This window comes from Monodelphis domestica, chromosome 2 (genome assembly GCF_027887165.1).
Source record: "Monodelphis domestica isolate mMonDom1 chromosome 2, mMonDom1.pri, whole genome shotgun sequence".
In the NCBI taxonomy this organism is placed as follows: Eukaryota; Metazoa; Chordata; class Mammalia; order Didelphimorphia; family Didelphidae; genus Monodelphis; species Monodelphis domestica.
This window is the reverse complement of record NC_077228.1, coordinates 72,128,405-72,151,078: the sequence shown is the minus strand read 5'-3', so window position 1 is coordinate 72,151,078 and position 22,674 is coordinate 72,128,405. Positions and strand designations below refer to the sequence as shown.

The window sequence follows — 22,674 nt, the reverse complement described above, 5'->3', positions numbered from 1 at the left end:
TAATTATTTCCCCATGTTTTCAATGCAAGACCCTTCTACTCAGTCCTTATCTTACTCTATTTGTCTTATGTGCCAGAAAGGGCAATATTGAAAGTTTCCCTGAGATATCTGCCATAATTGAGGCTAAAGGATGAGCCAATGTCACTGGGGCATTTTATGCCAGGAGACAACCCATAACTTTAGGGATTATGTTATATAAGAGAGGGAAAGTGCTCATTATTCCACTGTAGAGTATTTGATTATGAATTTTCAACTTTCTGATTAAGTCTAGTTTCCAGAATATCTGGGGATTGATATAACTTCTTTAATAACCATTACCACACCTTGGCCTCTATGGCTAATCCCATCTCCCTATTTCTCTAGGTCTGATTATGGAAAAAGAAATCTTTACTCTCTCAGTTTAACTGAGATAAGTTTGACATTTCAAAGGGAGCTTTATTAGGTAACTATGGCAGAAGTAAAACAAAACAAAATATAATAACATAGAATCAAGATGTTTACAAGAACAAATATTTCTTTTTCTAAGGCGATGTGATGGTACACTCTCTTCCCCTGGGTTTCTCACTAGCTATTAGGTAATGCAGCTAGTTAGTGGCAGAGCCAACCATGTAATCTGGAACAGTATTCTTTTTCATATGCTACTCTGCCAATATATTGGTTCTCAGGTCCTATTTAAGTAGAAGTTTACAATTCACCTCCTTCTTTCCTATCCAGGTTCCCCTTTGAGTCACTGACTCTAATAATGTGGAGTTACCCCAAAGTAAGGAGCCCAGATTAATTGCCAAAAGCTTGAGGGTGGTGAATTGTGATTTCCATCCAAGAACCCCATTTAAGCTCTGGATTCTGGGAATCTATGATTAACTAAAAAGTTTGACATTTCTTACCCTATTTCAATTTCAGATAATATGTCAAAAGCCAAAGTTGGGACTGAAAGTCCTTGACAATGCAATTAAGTGTATATTTGCTTGTAGGTTCCTACTGGAAAAAATACTCACTCTGTTACCTGCCCATCCCCACAGTAGGGGGTGCCATGGATATGGATTAGAGGAGGAGAGGCTTCTCCCAGTTCTGTTCCAGCAGTAGCTTGAATTTGATACTGATATACTTGACCAGGCATGACTTCCCTGTCAAAATCAAAGGGGAAACATTGAAAGGAATTTATGAGATAGTATAAAAATGCATGTTCTCCCGCTCTAGTTTCTCTCTCATGAATATATCCTATACATCACTGCTAGAATCATCTTCATTAAACATGGGACTAAAAATAGCCCCAAAGTTTTGATGGATTTTGATTACCTACAAATAATTTGCTAACATTCATGGTCATAGTAAGCAGGACTTAACTCCTACCATCCCCAAAAGGTAGCCTTTATTCTAGTCAAAATGGACTAGAGCATCATTCCCCAAACATGCAATCCAGCCCCCATCCTTGCCTCCACCCTGTCTTGTACATCTGGAATAATCTTCTCTACCCCTCAACCTCTGTCTACCCAAAATATTTGAAGCCAAAATCAAATGCAACCCTTTCCATGAAGGTTTTCCTGATTGTCCCCCCACCCAGGCCCTAGAAATAATTTCTTTCCCTCCAAATAATCAAACATCAAGGGCTTTCTCTATTCTATCCAATATAGTTCTAGGTGCTGGAGAAACAAATATGAAGGATGAAATAGGCTCTACTCTTAAGGCTTCCCATAATCCTCGTAGTATTTTTTGTTTCTCTTGTGGTAGTTGTTATGTTTTCTTATGATAACAAATATTATGATCATTTTGTACAAATCATGGATCTTCCAGAATTAAGCTCTTCATGACCATGGCCTGCGTCATTTATATTTACATTCTCCTCTACCCAGTCCCTTCCAAATTATTCTATATACCTTTAAATGTGCTTTATACATGGTAGGTGCAGTGTTGAATGAATGAACGAATGAATTTAATGTGTTCTTGTGCTTTGCAGATGTTTTAGTAAAGAAAAAATATTAAGGAAGTACAAAATGAAATAATAGTATATATATATTACATATACATGTATAGTGCTTAAGAAAAAAAAAGATTTTCTTCTTTTATCTTCATAATAACCATGAGGGAATTATTAACTTCATTTTACAGATGATGAAACTGAGTCTGAGAAAGGTTAAATGACAACTAGTATAGTATCTAAAGTCAGATTTGAACTTAGTTCTTTCTTCCTGCCCCCCAGCATCAGTGCTCTATCCACTGTCCCACCTGGCTGATAGCATGAAAAGGAACTGATTTGTGAAGACCTTAGTGAAAAATAGGATGATGGCAGCTGTAGGACTTGGGATTAACTTTGTTCTTCTTTGAGGTCTCTCTGAGTTTTTTTTTTTCATACTTTGAATAGGTCAAATAACCAACTTCTTTTAATTTCCAAGGCAAGTAATGTCAACAAGCACTTATTAACTGATCAATTATTATGTTCCAGGTACTGTCCTATACTTTGGAGATAGAAAAAAAGCAAAAGTAATCCCTGCCCTCAAGAAACTTGCATTCTACTTTGGGAAACAATATGTAAACCACTGCATACATACAAGATATTACTATGGGAAAATTAGAGAGGTGGGGGGACAGAGAGTAAAAATGATTACATAAGGAAGATTAAATAACTTTTATAGAAAACAGTAATGAAGACAATGTTTTGTATGGCAAAGTTCATGGAAGGCAATGAAAGTGTAAGAGGACCAAAGACGGAAAGGGGTCAGATGGCTTTAACAGCTAAACATGATTTTTGTATGATGTATATAGTCATGATAGGGTTCCACTGAAGTTTATTGAGAAGTTACGTGCAATATAGACCTATACATTAGGAAGATCACCTTGGCAGCTGAGTGGAAGATGGACTAGAACAGGGATATACTTGAGGCAAGGAGGCCAAAGACAAGACAGGTTCCTTATCCTAGAGTATTAGGTGTATGTTCAGGTTCATTAACTTGTTTCACTCCCCAGCTCTTCTATGTTCTAGAAGATGGGCCACAATGGCTAATGTTCTTTGACTAGGCAATTATTCTTTTTTTTTAAAACATCATTACTTAAGGAGAATGAGCACATTAAGTCTTATCATAGTCTTCTTTCACCTCAGCACAGATACCTGTACATAGTATTCACTTTTATAAATGGTTAGTGAATTTTTTTTACTCTTTAAACCTCAGTATGAATGAGTATATTATATCCTCTCCTCAGGTAGACTTTGATAAACAGAGGAAATTTTCATTGTATTAGACAATATGAAAGTTTGTGATGAATAAGCTATAGGAAAGGGACGGTGGTGGCTCGGGGAACAAATTTTGCTCACTCTACAGTCTGCATAGTTGGCCTCTACCTAACTCTTTCTTGTCCATAACATTTCATCTCCAACCTCCAAACTTTGGAAATGTGGTCTGACTAAAACGCACTTTGTCTTCATCTCTGCTTCTTCAGGTCCCTAGCTTCCTTCAAACCAGTTCAAGGCCTATCTTCATCCCTATTTGTTATTAACATTCTACCCACTCCCAAATGAGATTGTCATGTCACTTTGCAATTATTTTCCATTTGTTTGTCTGTGTAGATGCCATTTCTCTACCTCAAAGGACTGTTGTGAGGATCAAATGAAATTCAAAATACACATTTTCTTCACACATTATAAAGTACTAAATAAATGTTAACTATTATTAATGTTATTATCATTATTCTCTCCATGACCTTCACTCTACTACAGATGCATATAGTGATAAAAAAAAAAGTTCAAGCAGATACATAATCTCATTATCACCTACAAATGTTGCCACCATCCATTTACATTCTCAAATCCTACACCCATGCTGCTGGAGGCAAATGGAGAAAGTCACCCAATCATACTGATTCAGTCCACTACTAACCACATTCTCGAATATTTATTATCTTCTCTAACTGACTTTATGTTCTATTCCACTAAGAATCTGTTCCAAAGTTTCTCTATTCACCTCAGTCTATCTACTCAATTCTGCTCTTCTCTCCCTTAGAAGAATTCACCAAACTTTTTTTCCCCCCAAAATTAGGTTATTCATCACAAGCTCCTTTTTCTCTCCAACTTTATACTTCAAACCACCTCAATGTCATGTTCCATCTCTATCTTCTTTTGCTCCAATGTAAAAGGCAGAGGTAGCCCTTATTCCTGACCTCTTATTTATGATCTTGATCCCATTCTTCCTAAAAGTTCAATCCTTGGAACTCTTCTTTTTACCTTTCCCTTTTCCCTACTAATTTTAAATCTATTCTTTTTATTGGCCAATAAATATTCCCAGATCTGCTACATCCTTAAAAAAAAAAGAACCAAAAACCCCTTTGTTTAATCCTATTATCCTCTCAAACTAGTATCCTATATCTCTTGCCCATTTCACAGTTGAATTCTTAGAACAAGATACCAGCAGGAAGAGGTAGAAAGAGAAATGTCATTTAAAATAATTCTAGACTATGTAAAATACCTGGGAATCTACTTGCCATGACAACATAGGAATTCTATGAACAGCATGAAAAAACACTTTTCATACAAATAGAGTCAGATCTAAACTGGAAAAAATATTAATTGTTCATCGGTAAGCTGAGCTAATATAATAAAAATGATAATTCCACCTAAATTAGTTTGTTTATTCAGTGTCTTACCAATCAAAAAACAAAAAAAGCATTTTATAGAACTAGAAAAAATGAGAAAAATTAATCTAGAAGAACAAAAGGTCCAGATTATCAAGGGAATTGATGAAAAATGTGAATGAAGGTGGCCTAGCAATATCACATCTCAAACTGTACTAAAAGGCAGTAATCATCAAAACAGTCTGGTATTGACTAAGAAATAGAATGATGGATCAATATAATGATTAGATATAAAATACATAGGGGTAAATGACCTTGGAAATCTAGTGTTTGATAAATCTAAAGGTCCCAGCTTTTGGGATGAGAACTCACTCTTTGATAAAAAGTACTAGAGGGGGCAGCTGGGTAGGCCTAGAGATGGGAGTCCTAGGTTCAAATCTGACCTCAGACACTTCCCAGCTGTGTGACCCTGGGCAAGTCACTTGACCCCCATTGCCTAGCCCTTACCACTCTTCTGCCTTGGAGCCAATACACAGTATTGACTCCAAGACAGAAGGTAAGGGTTTAAAAAAAAAGTACTAGAAAAATTGGAAAATAGTATGGCAGAAAGTAGATATAGAGCAATATCTCATACTCTATACCAAGATAACATCAAAATGGGTATATGATTTAGACAAATAGGATGATACCATAAGGAAATTAAAGATCATTGAATAATGTACTTGTCAGATCTATGGAGAAGGGAAGAATTTATGACCAAATAAGAGACAAAAATAAGATGTGAAATTAATAATTTGATTATATTAAATTTAGAATGTTTTGTACAATCAAAACCAATGAAATCAAGATTTAAAAGGAGACAACAAATTAAGGGAAATATTTTGTAGCAAATTTCCCTGATAAAGGTATTATTTCTCAAATATATAGAGAACTAAGTCATATGTATAAGAAATTGTTCGCCAGTTGACAGATGAAGAAATCAAAGCTACCGATAATTACATGAAAAATGTTCTAAATCACACTTGATTAAAGAAATGCAAATTAATTTGAACAAAAATGTTTATATCATCTCTTTTAATGGAAACAGAGATTGGAAACTGAGATGTCCACCATTTGGTGAATGGATGAACAAAGTGTAGTATTTGATGGCAATGGACTACCTTTGTGCTATAAGAAATGATGAGCAGGATGATTTCAGAAAAATCTGTAAAGACCTGCATGAACGGATACAGAATGAAATTAGCAGTACCAGTAGAACATTGTACCCAGTAATGACAATATTGTATGATAATCAATTGTGAAAGACTTGGCCATTCTCAGCAATTCAATGATCTAGGACAATTCATAAGAACTTATGACCAAAAAAATGCTATCTACCTCCAGAGAAAGAATTGTTGGAGTAAAAATGCAGATCAAAGCATACTATTTTTCATTTTACATTATTTGTGTTTTTACTTGGGGGTTTGGGTTTAATATTAATATTCTCTTACAACAATGACCAATATGGAAGAAAGTTTTCTGTGATAATACATGTATAACCTAGCATGGATTGCTGACCATCTCCAGGAGAAGAGAGAAGAGAAAGAAGGAGGCAATTTGGATCTAATAATTTTTTAGTTGTTTTTGTTTTTCTGTTTTTTTATTTAATTAGTCAATTTAAAACATTATTCCTTGGTTATAAGAATCATATTCTTTCCCTCCCCTCCCTCGACCCCTTCCCATTGCCTACACACAATTTCTCTGGGTTTTGCATGTGTCCTTGATCAGAATCTATTTACATGTTGTTGATGTTTGCACTAGGATGATCATTTTAGTCTACATCCCCAATCATTGGACCTAATAATTTTGGAAAAAGTATATTGAAAATTATTGCATGTAAATGGGAAAATAGAATATCTTAAAAAAATAACAAGATACCTTTACTTGTAACCTCTGTTTTCTTATCTCATACTCACTTTTTTTAACCCACTACAATGACTTCCTCCTCAGCACTCAACTGAAACCACTGTGATGGAGGCTGGCACTAAAGAAAAAGTGCCAGACTGAAGAGTATATGAAATTCATCACCTTGATGGGGGAGCGGCCCCAGGAGTGGAGATCTGGAGTCAAGGTGATCAATTTCATATACTCTTCAGTTTGGCATTTTTTCTTTAGTGCCAGCCTCTATCACACCACTCTCCAAGCTTATTAATGATCTAATAATTATCAAATCCTGTAGCTTTCTCAACACTTGATCTTTTTTTTAAAAACCTTTACCTTCCGACTTAGAATCAATACTGTATATTGGTTCTAAGGCAGAAGAGTGATAAGGGCTAAACAATGGGGGTCAAGTGACTTGCCCAGGGTCACACATCTGGGAAGTGTCTGAGGTCAAATTTGAACCCAGGACCTCCCATCTCTGGTCCTGGCTCTCAATCCACTGAGCCACCCAGCTGCCCCCAGCACTTAATAATTTTAAATTCTCGGTAGTATTTAATACTGTTGATCATCTCCTTCAAATAGATACCTATAAAATTTTGAATTTTCATAACATTATTCTCATTTGTTTTTCCACCAACATATGCAACAAGTATTTCTCAATGTCATTTGCAGAATCATAATCCTTCCCCCCCCAACCCCATGCATGAGCATATTCCAGGGAGTTATGCTATGTCTTCTCTACAGTCTCTTTCTTGGGGTTCTCATGAACTATCACAACTTTAATGATTATATCTATTCAGATGACTCCCACATCTATATAAATAGTCCCATTCCCTTTCCTGAACACCATATCAATATAATCAGATATATATTGAGTTTCTTCAAATGGGCCTTAAACTCAACAAGTCTAAAATAGACCCCACTTAACCCCAAACTGTTCCCCTTTTTCTAACTTTCCTAATTTCCATTGTGGACCTCATCATCCTTTTAATTATCCTATTTCACAATTGCAAAGTAATCCTTAATACTTCCCTCTTCCTTACTCCCCACATTCAATCAATTGTCACATCTCATTGAGTTTGATTAGGAAATGTATCTTGTTAACATCTCTCCTCTCACATAAATACAATACTAATTAGGCCTTTATCACATCTTATCTGGACCTCTAAAGTAGTCTACTAATTGGTCTCCCTGTGTCATGTCTATAACTTACAAAAGTATAGATATGGCCATGCTACTTCCCTCCAAGAAGGAACCTTCCTGTTTTTGTTTTTTTAGTATAAAATCTTAACTCATTTCTTTATTTTCTTTTTAAAAGTCGCTCACAATCTGACTTCAATATATCTTTCCAGTCTAATACCATACTATTACCCTCTCTACATTCTATATACCAGCCCAATTTAACCATTTGCTGCTTTGTATACAAATTTTTCTGTACAAGGCATCTCACCTCCCATTTCTTTTCATTTGTATAAACTGCCCCCATACCTAGAATGTTTTCTCTCTTCTTTGAATCCCTAGATTCCTTTAAAACTCAGCTCCAGTGGAGGGATACTTAAATTGACAAGACCTTTCTACCTATGCAGATCATATTGCAGGTATGGTGGTATGGATGAAGAGTTGTCCTAAGCTATGAGGACCAGGGCTCAAGTCCCATCTTTGACTTACACTGGTCATGTGACCATAGGCATGCTTTTTAAGCACCCAAGGCTCTCAGCAACACTAAAAGATTGTATATTGCTGAGATGGTGTTGTCCTACATTGGCAGAGGGAGTTTCCTCATCTGGGAGTTCCCTGTAGCATTGAAACCAATAATAATATTCATTATTCTCTTCAAAACCACTTCATATCTATTCTCTATATTTTCTTTTTTCTTGTCTACTACTCCTTTTGTCTCTCAGTTGTGTGTAAATTCCTTGAGGGCTGGAACTCTTTCATTATGTCTTTTGTTCCTTAGTACTTAGCATATGGAAATCAAATAATCAATGCATGCTCCTTGAGAGCAGTAACTGGTTCACTTCTGTCTTTGTTTCTCCAGCACTCAACACATAGTAGATGCTTATTAAATGTCTACTGAATTGAATGTAAGCTCCTTGAGAGCAGTAACTAGTCCATTTCTCTCTTTGTTTCCCAGAAATTAACACATAGTAGATGTTTATTAAATGTCTACTGAATTGACTATAAGTTCCTTGGAAGCAGAGACTTTTTATTTGTCTTCGTTTCCCCACTACTTTTCATAGACCCTAGAACATAATAGATGTTTAAAAAATTCCCATTGGAAACACTAGAATAACTCCAAGACAAGTTTCCAACTCACTTGTCAGTGAACTTCCTATGACGGTGTGTCACCATGACAGGGGAGTTGCTTTTAAATGGAGGGTCCCGAAGGATCTGGTACTTCACAGGCTTGCAGCCAGAACACAGTGGGCTATGAGGCTTTGAGGTCAGGAGAGCTGCATCAATTTCCATCCTCTCATCAAATGTGTAGACCTTCACTCCTGAAACCTTCTGTTCAACATTGAGTTTGACAGTGAGGGGAGTATCACAGAAGGTATTCAAGGGTCCCAGGTGGATAGACTCATGGTTTTCCATCAAGACTTCCAAGTCAAAGAGAGCCTGAGAGGAATCCATGGAGAGGTAGGTGATCCACAGTGTCAGGCTATCTGCATAGACTGGATGGAGGAAGAACAGTTCCAGACTACAGCCTTCTGCTGGACAGGGGACAGTCATGTTCATATGGTATAGATGGAGTTCTGGACTCCAGGCCTGTAAGCTTGGCTCACAGGGTTGGTCCACATCTGGGGGTCCTAGGAAAAGGCAGAAAGAGTATGGAGAAGAAAGATATATTAGAGATATCAAAAAGAAAAAGGGTGGCCTCCTCCAATTAAAAATAATGGATCAAGAAAAATAAAATCCTGTTTCTGCATAAAGTATTGTTGTGACAGGTCAGTTTAGTTGATAACCACCTAGTGTTAATGTAAGGATGATAGGTTCTTTTATTATTATAGTCCATAACCCTAAATCTAGCTTAGCATTCTAAAAAATCTCTGTCCCTCTCAATATAAGTATCATCTCCACCTATGCAGATCATGTGACAGGTATGGTGGTATGGATGGAAAGCTTCTATAAGCCATTATGATCAGGGTTTAAATCCCATTTCTGACATAAGTAGGCTTTGTGATTATGGGCAAGGAACTTAACCTCCCAAGGCTCTAGGCAACTCTAAAAGACTAAGTTGTATAGAAGAAGGTGCTGTCCTACATCAGTAGAGAGAGATTCTCATCTGAGAGGTCCCTGTAGCATTAAAACCACAGGTCCAGTCCCTATCCTTATATAGATTACAATGTGTACATATATGCCTGACTTTCCCCCATGATCCTCATCCATGGATCTCATAAATTCCCCATAATAGGTTAACATGTCCACCAGACATGCTGAGGTCCAATCTAATCAATCAGCTCTAGAGTTTTGTCCTTGAAATTGGTGAAGTAGAATAGGTTTAAAAAATGGGAATGACGAAGCACAAAATCTAGAGTCAAAACCTAGATTAGTGAAATATTGCATAGTACATATCCTTACAAAATCAAATATTAATGAAGTTGTTTTACTATATTACAATTTGGATTGTATAATATTTACATTTTTATTATATTATTATTATAGTGTATACATAATAATGTATTATTATATATAGTTATTATATATATATTGTACATATAATATATAATGATATATTATTATTATAGTATTTATATTGTAAAATATAAATATATAAAAGGAAGTAAAAAGAACATTCAGTTACTAAGTTATATATTTGGATACAAGTGGATATACATATTAATTCCCAATAAAAATCTTCCTCCAACTCCTCTTAATTCCAGAGTCCCCTCTCAGTTACTTATTTTCTATTTTTCTTATGTATAGTTTGCTTGAGCATTTTTATTGGAATGGTATCTCCCCCATTAGACTGTGAATTCCTTAAGTTCAAGGACCTTCTTTTGTATCTCTTTGTATGTCCAGCACTTGGCACAATGTTTGGCTTATAGAAGACACTTAATAAATATTGATTGATTGATTTAGCCTAGTCCCTGCATTACATCACAACACAATTACATTACAACACAAATTCAAAATGAATGAAGGTTAAGTAAGACACAAGGCTTTCTAATCCTCTCCCCTACCCATAAAATTTCTTTCTGGTTCTTTAGATTTCAACTTAGCATCCCTCCCATCCATGAACCCTGTCTCATAACTTATCTTTGCTAGAACCTATTGTTTTAGGTTGCTGTTTGTAAAGTAAGGAAGAAAGATGAGAAGCCAGGCTGATGGACAGATCAGGCTGAGGAGCAGCAGAGGAGGGGCAAGAGAATTCTGGGAGTTCTGAAGCTAGAGAGAACTCTGAAGCCAATAGTCAAAGGCTTCCAGCCTGGGAAGGAGAACATAAGGAACAATTTCCAGAGGCTGAGAAAGAGCTCTACCAGATTTCTCTGCCACTTGGGACCTGACTCCATTCAGAGACCCTCAATACCTCTGCTGAGATTCATTAACAGCTATCTGAATTCTAAAGAGGGAATTTGGTTGGACTCACTCTGGCCTGAACCACCTAATGCATTCCCTTGGTTCTCTCTCCCTTACCTGTCCCTTGAACTGTACATTAGAAAATAGTGAGACTATTAAGTGTAGGAACAAGAAGCAGTTGGTAGAAAGGGAGGCCAAGGGTCCAAAGCCTCTGGCCTCCAGACTTTGAAAGCCAATCTGCATTCGGGGTAGACCATAGGACTACCCTCACCCACTTACCCTTTTTTCTTCATTCCTTCACCATTACCTTCCCCATTGACATTAAATAAATTATATTTAGAAATATTTAGGTCTGGGTTTGGGCCTGTCTTTAGATATAATACAAGAGGTTGAGGTTTAACAAATTCAAGACAGGATTTCAAGCTGAAATAAACTCTCCACAGAGAAGGGTTTGATTCTGAACCTCTGTGACTCAGTACATCTGGCTAAGGATATATATCATTTTTCCTTAGCAGTTGAGGCCATACACTAACCTCAATCGGCTGTCAGCTAAAATGTCTTTGGGAGGTGGGATTAAAAGGGATCATCTTGCCACACTGAGGCAGACTTAGCCTCAGGGGTCCTGAACTCCACTGAGGGAGACATATTGCCACCTCAACTGAATCAACCTGTTCAAACCTTGTCTCCTGCCCCCACTTCTCCCTTTCTATTTCTCACTGAAGTGACATCTTTCCAGTTGAGACAGTACCTGGTTTACCTCTCCCCATTAGTAATAGAGGAGAGAAATGCTCCATTCTTTCTCTCTCCATTTTCCCTCCTCCATTACATATTTGAATTTTCATCATTGTGCTAGGTGTGAACACATAAGTGTCTGACCAAGGGAAACAGTGGGGCAGAAAAAATAAATACGCATTATTGAATGGGAGTAAAATTGACTTTCAGTTTCAATGTTATATTTGCAAATGAGCATCTATGAGTGGAGAGATGAGAACTATAATTTCACCACTTTGATAAATTCCCAGTGTGGAAACTTCCTCTACCAGTTATACTTTAACCGCTGATTTGCTAGTCACTTATAATTTTTGAGAATTGCTTGAAACCTTGAGAGATTAAATGAGGAACCAAGGGTCACACAATGGGGATTTGTCAGAGGCACAATTAAAACATGTCTTTTCTTGACTTGAAGGTCAGTGTTCTGACCATAATGACCCAGTGCCATTCAATTATTTATAAAGGAACACAAATCACATAGCTTCAAGAGGTCATCTGTATAGGAATAACCACAGATGTGGTTTTAGTTTCTACTCCACAAATATGTATGGCCTTACCAATTCAAGATCTAAAATTTTTAAAGCTACACAAAACCCATTATAAGCATGTTCTCAAAGATTTAATATGACTTATGATATATATCATTCTACTTGGGATTCTAGTGATTTGGCTAGTGATTTATATTAACCTTTAACTATTCCTCTCTGTCTGTCTCTCTCTATGTCTCTCTCCTTCTTCCTTCTCTCTCTTTGGCTCTTTGTCTGTCTGTCTATCTGTCTATCTCTCTCTCAATGTCATATTTCTCTGTCTTTGACACTCTGTGTATCTCTCAACTAGATTTCTCTATCTCACCCAAGCTGGACATGCAGTAGCCATTCATGGGCCCAATCCCATTGATTATTAGCAGGAGGACTTTGTTTGGCTCTGTTTTATCTGACCTGGGTCAGTTTGCCTCTCCTTCAGCAAATTGATGACTCTCCTCTGGAAGAGCTCATAATATTAGTGTGCAGTTAAACTTAATATAGATATCTGTTTGGTCTGGTATACTAGAATTCAGATTTCTCAAGCTCAAAAGATTCCTCCAGCTTCAGACTCCCCAGGAGCAGGGATTACATGTGTGTCCCACTATACCTGGCATGTTTTTTTCTCCTACAAGGTTGCTAACTTTGGGAAGGAACTCTGCTCTATTCCTTTTTGTATATTTTGTACCTACTACATATGAGAAATGATGAATAGGATGATTTCAGAAAAACCTAGGACTTATGTGAACTAATGCAAAGTAAAATGAGCAGAACCAAGAGAATATTATACACACTTTAATCAATTGTAAATGAATTAGTTATTAAGAAAAGACAAAGATCAAAGACAACCCCAAAGAACTCAGTATGAAAAATGTTATCCATCACCAGAGAAAATATTGATGAAGTCTGAAGGCAGATTGAAAAATACCATTTTCACTTTATTTTCTTCAAGAATTTGTTATTTTTTGTTTTTGTTTTTGTGATGTTTTTCTTCCATAACATGAAGAATATGAAAATCTGTATTACACAATTGCATGTGAATAACATGTCAAATTGCTTACATTCTCAGTGTAGGGAGATATTAGAACTAAAAATGTCTGAAAAAATTTTAAATTGCTTCTATATGTAATTGGGAATAAATAAAATGCTACTAAAATGCTACTAAAACATATTAATAGATGAATGGAACTCTCTCTCTCTCTCTCTCTCTCTATATATATATATATATATATATACATATATATATATATATATATATATATATCCAGGGGGTTGTTTACAGATGTAGACTATGCTAAGATTTCATATCTTTTAAGTGTTTTTTTTGATAAGTGTTTTAAATACTTTTTTGAATCTTTGTTTTTACATTATCTGTATTTCTCAATATATTCCTAGTCTCCTCATCTCAGAGAATCATCTTTTATGATAACAAATATTTTTTAAAAAATTAAAAGAAAACAGTAAAACTAACCAAAAGGTCATTAAATATAGTAGTTCCATTACCTTTTAAAAGAAGTAGGTAAAGAATTTTAAGGCATTTTAAAATGCTAGATCATGTTCAAGAACAACAAACTAGGAAATGCCAATATTGGTCCCTACCTAACTGAAGCCAGTTTTATGGGGATGGTCCTTTTGCTCCATCTTGAAATGTCTTTCCCCTGGAACTTGCTTTTTCTGATGAGGTGAATGACTCTCTAGCTAAGATTGTCATTTCATGAGAAGCACCATCCATGAACACTTCAATCCCAGCTCAATGAACTTTCTAGATTTTTCCATCTCCTTGCCAGTAGCCTTGTCCCATATGGGTACCCTTCCCTTGCTTCACCCCCCCCCTTTTATGATTTGTCTTTCTTTTTAGCATATAAGCTCCTTGAAGAAATAAGTTGTTTTATTGATTTGTATATGTATGGCCAATGTTTAACAGAATGCCTGACACATAGTAATCCTTAATAATGTATTGTCTAGAAATACATTTTTGAGACTAAAAGAGACACCTAGGAAAAGAAAGCGTTTTACCCCATACCACTCAAATGGTATTCAAACTCATGGGTCTTCCTTACACTTACCTCTTGTTGGTGTGTAGAACCAGGTGATCTTTGAATTTTTTTTCCAATAATTCAAAGATAAATAAAGGACCAGAGAAATAAAAAGGTCCTAAAACACCAGCACAGGACAAACTCTTTGCTACAAAAAATGGTCTTTCATGAAATGGCAATCTAAATTGTTCAGATACTGTGCCAGTACAAAGTTTATGTTTCTTTTTCCTATTCTTCCCAGAAAACTCTGATTTAAGATGTTGTATACAGTCAATCAAGGTTTTTAACCTCCTCCAGCCTTCTTCAAGGTTCTTTTCTTTTGAATATAAGAAGTGACAATTTTTGGAACACTTTTAGCTTTTAGAGCATATTAGCCTTCATCTTTCCCTGTCTGATTTTACTTTACAAATTTGTCAAGAGGTAGCTATATCTCAAACAATAAAACTATCTCCAGTAGCCAATAGCATATTGGTTCTTTGTAAATGATAAAAAGACAATAATGATGATAATGCTGCTGCTGATGTGGTAACAAAGAGAACAGTAGTGATGTCTCCCTTTGAGGAGAATGATTCAGAGAAATATGGAGAAAGACTTATGAATCTTGTCTTTTGGCTCTTATCTTTTTGATTTCCTTTAGAAGGAGAAAAGACCCCTCTATAAAATGAGCTAAAGGGTGCTAGTATATATGTGAGTGAGGAGGGAAGTGTTAGGGTATGAGTACTGGAGAATCAGGAGCATCACAAAAGTGACAGCTAAAACATTTTCAGCTTTTAGGGAGCCTGGCTTAAGTTATGTCTCAAGTACAACCAGTTCCCAGTTAATAGACTCATAAATACCATAGATCAGAACGAACAGTTTGGAACACCTAGTTCATCCCCCTGACTCTCTCCAACGTAAGTGTCCCCCCGTAATATATTTTCCGTTATCTTCCTGAAACAAATGACTAAGAAGTGGGGCTTCACTGCTATATGGGTCAGGCCATCCCATGGTTACATTTGTTATTTATTTTAAGCATCATATTTTTTATTTTTATAATTGTAACATGTTACAATTATATATATTAAACATATTGAAATGCCTTAGAATCAGGAAGACATCATTTCAATATTTATCATTGATGTAAACTATCTGTATAATCCCAGGGAAATCACTTCATCTCTCAGTTCAGAAGGAATTTCCCCACTGGAAGTTTCCAAACTGATGAAATCACAGATTCAGGTCAAAATATTTTCTGTTATATAATTCTTTAAGTTTATAAGAGCACGAATAGAATGCAAGATAACAATGATATAATATGCCATGATGTTTAGCCAAAAGGTATGGATGCACAATTTATTGTAATATTGGCCCCATCTTAATGACCCTTTTCAGGTAACCTACCCCATTGCCTTCCCTAGACACTGACAGTGACCATTCTTCTCCATCCTTGTCTTTTAGGACATTAAGACAATCTCCACAGGCAGTCTTTCAAAGAAGTTACAATTGTGTATCAATTATCAAAAAGATTTTGTATCCACTTACTCATTCATCTTTAGACCACTTCAATTCATAGAGGAGAAAGTAGTCCAAGGAGGTGAAATACTTTGCCCCAAATTAAGACTAATTCCAGTCCACTCTGTTACTTCCCTGATCATCTCATGGACCAGTGGTATGGTTCTGTCATTCTTCAGTATAGATTCAAAAATTATAATCTGATCAGTTTTACCTACTGCCTCCTCTGGAGTCCAGTAACCTGAAGAGTCACACACACGACGAGAAGAGGCAGCATGGACATATTGATGGAAAGTCCCATCTTCTGTGCATACTCCACAGAGACTGCCAGCATCCCTAAGACAGGAGAGAGAGGATGAAACAAAGGCCAAAGAAGGAGGAAATTGTGAGAGTCTGGAGCTGAGAGTGTGAAGGAAGGAGACCTATTTATTACCCAATTCATTTCCTCCCTGTTTGGACTCTAAAAGGAGAAATCAATCATAACCAAGTAGTCAAGGGACAAGGGGGTGTTTGTATTGTAATGTCACAAAAACATAAAAAAATATTATTTGATTCATTCCAACACAGACTACCTTCCTCATTTATTATTCTGTTGCAGAATGAAAAAACTTCTTGTGCTCCTCCCAGTGTTAAAAAATCTATTTTCAGAATGAGATTTAGGTTAATCTTCATAAACTCAAATTAATGAACAAGTGTTGTCTTTGTATCTCCTTTACCACCTTATTCATGCTTCATATACCTTTTTAGGGGGCAGGGAAGACTATGATTTGATTGTTATAGAGAATTGTGCATGAGGAAAATCCTTATATGGAACATAGAAGACTATTATTATATATTATTATTATATTATTAATTCAACAATTTTTAAAATTAAAAACACTTATATTAAGACAAGAGGCAGTAAGAAAGTAAATAGAGAACTACCATTAGACCTGGGAAGACCTGAGTTCAAGACCCACCTCTACCACATATTATTCATCTAACCTGGGACAACTTTTTTAACAAGTCCATGATCCAGGAAGCTCTATAAGATGATGAAGTTATAGGGGAACTGCAGATGTGCCTCCATAGAAGGATTTTCCTCACTAGCAGTTCTCTATAACAACTAAATCATAATCTTCCCTGCCCCCTAAGTCTTTCCGGCCCCCTAATGCTTTCTAGTTTTCATGGAATTTTCTTCCCAAATAAACACTACATGAAGTTAGTAGTGCATCTATTTTTCCCATTTTAAAGATGCAGAAGTCAAGGTTTAGAAGGGCTACAGTGTTCTTCCACCATCACACAAAAAGTTAATCCAAGAATCAGCATTTGAACCTAAACTTTTTGAGTTTTTAGTACAGAGTTTCTTGTAGCTCCGACTTCACAGCAGTGAGCTATTGAATGAATTCTCTGGCTATTAAAATACTCCTAACTTCTAATGACTTTGATCAAATAAAATGAATGAATTAGCATAGTCTAAAACTCTCTATTCTGGGATACAAAGAGAGGGGAGACTAGCAGTAGCTGGAGGTCAGAGAAATAGTTTTTGAGGGCTGTTCTCTGAAACCAGGACAGTTTTCCCAGACACAAAACAGCTGGGGATGGAAACAGGCATTAAATCAGAACACTTCTCCAGTGTTCTGAGGAAGCATTTCTCTTTGGGAAGATTTCTAACCCTCGGCTGGAATGTTGCTATACACAGTTCCATGCTCTGGTACTAGATTCTTTTTGTAATTAGTGAGGGTTTCCGTAGGCCACTAGCTTTCTTGGCATTGACACTCATTTTCAATGGCCACAAACTCATCGTGTTTTCTTGGATACGTTTGGTCTTTCTTTTAGCAAAACTGCTTGTCTGCGTAGATGGGGCTCCCTGATGACATGAGAATTCCAAATACCAACTAGGGAGGGTAAACACAGTAGCCTGCCCCACGTAAACTCCTGAGAGTGTGACGTAAGTCTGTACCAGTGAACATATCAGGAGGTCCCAAAACTATAACCATCTAGAACTACGTAAGAAAGCAAATGGCTGTCTTCTCAGCCAGTGACTTGTGGCAACCCAGTGCTGATGTCGGGTTTGTCGTCAGGTTTGTACCAGAGAGAAAATAGAAAGATTAAATTGTTTATGTGTGCTATGTAAACGGATGTAAAATTCTGGTTTGTGTGTGTTCCCATAGGGCTGGGCTCTTTAGTCTGTCCAATCCAAGCTACACAAAATCACAGGTGCAGAAAAATCACAGAATACAGATAGACAAAGAGCTAGCATGTGGTGATCTTATCATTCATTGGCTAATTGTCTCTATTCTTGGATAATGTATACATCTACAAATGTATATACATATATATTAAAACACAAAAATGTTCGATGATTCTTCCTTCTAGTTTTGTAACTACTACCTTTTCTTTTCCCAAGTGATTAAAAAATTCCTCAAACAAAAGTAATTTTAATTCATTTTCATCTATGGATTCATTTCTTTAACATATATAGGTAGGTATATAATAGATGTCATGTTCTATACTGATTTATCATTACAAACTTTTGCATGAACTATCTTATTTGATCTTCATAAAAATCATGAACTGCATATATACTTATACCAATAAGGCATGTACCTATGTATGTATGCATATACATAATAGTTCACAGCTATTATAATATAATATATATACACATACATGTATTATATACATTATGTGGCTAAGAATAGCTTCCCTAATAACCTTATGGCATTGTGAAGGGGATCAAATGAGTGAGAGTTGAAAAATGTACCTTAAAATTACATAAAAACATATATATGTACTTACATATATATATGACAAATTTTGGCCATAGTTTAATATGAAAATCTGTTTCTTGGAATGGAATATATATTATAATTCATTAATATTTATATCAATTTACATATTTTATTATTGTTACAAAGTATATGATATGTATTAAAATTTTTTAAATGAAAAGCCAAAAAGATAAATATATAAAGCAATAAAAAATAGGAGGCCACAACATCAAATGGAGGCTGTCAATGTGAAATCAAAGTGAATGTCACCTCCAGAAAGGTTGGGGAAAGTACTTTTAGGACTTTTAGTTACCTCACATTTTCCTTCTCCATTCCTGATTTTTCCTACCAAACTCATTTAGTATTTCACTATAAGGGACACTAATAAGGTACATATTATTCCTGGTTGGTCTTGGGCACAGTAGAGAATGAAGGATAGTCAATATTTCCTCCTAGGGGAAGCAGCCTCTGCTGTGCTAGCTCAGGGCAACCTGTGACTACTGTCTTTGCCCACCCTCCTCAGCAACTAATCTCAGTCTGGACTCAACTATCTGGACTTTACTCTGAGACTCTAATATCTGCCAAGATGCAAACAATCCTGGAAGGGGTCATACTTTAACCTGTGGTTAGTCATTAAGGCCTCAGTAAAAATGAAAGATCCCAGCATATGTTTTGATCAAAGTGAGAAGGGAAGAATAGACATTACAATAAAATATCTGATGGGAATTTGGAACATCTAAATTGTCCAAAGGGAGCAAAGTCCTGAAGAGAAAGCCTGGGGACAACCAAAGGAAACCATTTTCTTCCCAATACTGCACAGAACTGGACCCTAAGCTGTGTTCTAAAACTTCATATTTGTTAGAGACTATCTCAAATTCTTTGTGGCAATATATACACACGTCCCACCAGCACAGCCAGGAGGAATGATCCCTATTTTTCTCCTCTCTCTGACATTAGAGTAGTAGCTGGCCACTTTCCTCACTGAGAAGGTAGTGGCTCATGCCTGCCAGTTGGCAAATCTTCTTCAGAGCCTGCCAGTTCATCCTCAACACCTTCCTCGACTGCTGGACAACCATAGTTGTCATGCCAGATGTGACATTTTCTATATGGGTGTCCAAAGAAATGCCTGTCAGACATCCTCCCAGAAAAATGAGCGCATGGAGTGAGCTGGCCAGTCATTTACTAAATGAGGTCAGACCTGGGGCTGGAACAAAAATAAGGGTCAAGAGAGTATCCTGCCTAGAGCTCTCTATGTGACTCATCAATTTTCACTGGTACAATTGGGGGTTTTCCCTGTGCAGGCGCACAGAAAACCTTTACTCCCCACCATTCTCAGAAAGGAATTGAAACAAATTACCTTTATAACTTTATTTTTAATATATGTTTTATATTATATTATACTATATTATATTATATTATGTTATGTTATGTTATATTATATTATGTATATCATATCATATCATATATCATATCATATCATATCATATTATATTATATTATATTATATTATGTTATGTTATGTTATGTTATGTTATATTATATTATATTATATTATATTATATTATATTATATTATATTATATTATATTATATTATATTATATTATATTATATTATATTATATTATATTATATTATATTATATTATATTATATTATATTATATTATATTATATTATATTAGTTATTTTATAACTTTATAACTGACCTCTCCACCCTACTCCCAAGCACTGATCTCACCTTTCATATAGAACTCCACTAATGGGAGGCAGCCAGTGAATGGTGAGGGAATCTTGGGTCTGTCCAATGATCACTGGTGGAATCGGGATGGGGGTGGGTCTTCTGCTTTCACTCCATTGCTGATACACCAGATCCAAATAGCAGTGCATTCGGGCCACTTGGTTTGGGGTGAAGTGATCAGTGCAGTCATCATCTATGAATTGAAATATAAAAGGGAGACAAAGTAGAGAAGCTGGGAAAGATGAGCACAGCCACATATGGTTAAGCAGGGATTCCTTTCCAAATTATTCCACTACAGGAAGGTAAAATTCAAATGGCCCCAGGCTCAGAAATTGATCTGAATGGACTGAGAAATACTCAAGAAGCCACAAGATGGCAGTGTTTCAGCACGTGGCTTTTCCATGTGTGACCAGTTGTGATGTTGAAGAAACCCTGTTTCTGGCCCAGAAACTCTAACAAGGGAGGGAAGAGATCCCTGAGGACCTGTGGTAATAACAAGAAGAAAGTAGTCCCAGTGGTACTGATGGGAGAAGAAAGGGAATTACTTATAATGAATATTCTATTATAATTTAGGAGAATTGGCTCTACAATTGAAGCATTTCCTCTCCTCCAAACACCTTCTATTTCCTCGTTTTCTGGACTTTTCTAGAGAGGTGCAAGCCACTACATTGGGGGATGGAAGGGAGGATCAGATTCATTGTCTAGGTGCACCTGGATGATTTGGCAATATGGAAGTATATGAGAAAATGATTCCTGGGGCAAAGAGATGACCAGGTTATCAGCTTTCTACATAGGACTACAGAACATGATAAATGTCATCACCATTATTCAGTTAGAGTGTTTTGCAAAGTCCCCATGTAAATGCCATCTAAAGCATCCCTGGTTTTTTTTTTTTATTATTTTCCTTAAAATAGAAGCCCTAGACTTCACAGAAAAACTATCCTGCCCCATCACTTCAAGAGAAGATTTTCTGGGAAAATTTTCCTTTACTCCAGATGTCAAAGTAACTGACTATCTATATGAGTATTTCAAGGCTATCCTTTCTTAACCTAAAACTAGTGGAAGAATAATAAAAGGAAGAATAATCTTCCCAGCTAATTTTTTTTAAACTCTCATTTTTCTGTCTTGGAACCATTGATTCCAAGGCAGAAGAGTGGTAAGGGCTGGCAATGGCGGTTAGGTGACTTGCCCAGGGTCACACAGCTGGGAAGCGTCTACGGCCATATTTGAACCCAGGACCTCCTGTCTCTAGGCCTGGCTCTTAATTCACTAAACCATTCAGCTGCCCCCTTCCTAGCTAAGTATAAGTGACTTAGTAGATAGAGCACTGGGTCTGGAGTTTTGGGCAAGTCACTTAACCTCTGTCTGCCTAGGAGGCAGCTAGATGGCTCAGAGTATTCTAGGTCTTGAATCAGAGATGACATGAGTTTAAATTTGGTCTCAAAAACATACTAGTTGTGTGACTCTGGGCAAGTCACCTAACCTCTATTTGCCTTAATCCATTGGCAAAAGAGGTGACAAGCTACCCCAGTATCTTTGCCAAGAAAATCTCATGGACAGTACTGTTCACAGGGGTCATAAAGAATGGCTGAACAGCAACAACAATAGTTTTGTTAAAGCAGAGCCAAGGTTGGAATGTGGAAATGGAGTTTAGATGGGAGAGAAACTGAAGAATAGAGTTGGCCTGAGAGTCAGGAATACCCACATTCTTCCCCTATTATTTGAAACAAAACAAACCTTGAACTGGGTTACTGGATCCCTTCCCTATTTCTGTATTTCGGACTCCTTTAGGCTAACTGCAGTTACCACATTTTATTTGAATTCTTCCCAATGCTCAAATGCATTTGTATTTTCTCCTGCCTCAAATTACCTTGCATTTATCTATCCATTCGTGTGTAACACCTTCCTTGTAGATTATATGTTCTATGAGGACAAAGAATGATGTTTTTGCCTTTGTATTCATGTGCACAGTATATAATACTTAGTAAGAGCTAAATATGTGTTGATTAACCTGACTTGCCAGCATTCTTAATCTGGTGGTAGTTTTCTTTTTTTTTTTTTTTTTTTTTTTCATAAAAAAATGGAGCTTCAATTGATACATGGATACAATTTAAAATAAAATTTTTTAAAATGCATTTAAAGACATTCAAGTCTTGATCTTAATAGAATCTAACAAATATCAAAGGACAAAAAGCAACTAAACCCAGTAAGTACAAGGAGGATCTCTATCCTCTCTAAATCCCACTGAGTTTGTTTTAGACCTGACACCTAAAGAGAACGAATGAAATCCAATGCCTTGAAAATAGTGGGCAGTTAAAAAGGGATGGCCAATTGAAGACCACAGAATCACTGTATCCTGGAATCTTGG

At 36.3% G+C, this 22,674-nt stretch overlaps 1 protein-coding gene across 1 annotated transcript in view; it reads right to left on the bottom strand.

Moving 5' to 3' along the window:
- PAPPA2 (pappalysin 2) overlaps positions 1-22,674 on the bottom strand; it is a 451,060-nt gene that overhangs the window by 251,478 nt on the left and 176,908 nt on the right. The window contains exons 6-9 of the mRNA XM_001373611.4: positions 20,307-20,499; positions 16,032-16,153; positions 8,798-9,287; positions 996-1,124 (exon numbers count right to left, since the gene is read on the bottom strand). Coding sequence (XP_001373648.2) covers positions 996-1,124; positions 8,798-9,287; positions 16,032-16,153; positions 20,307-20,499 — 934 coding nt within the window. The remainder of the gene's footprint in view (positions 1-995; positions 1,125-8,797; positions 9,288-16,031; positions 16,154-20,306; positions 20,500-22,674) is intronic.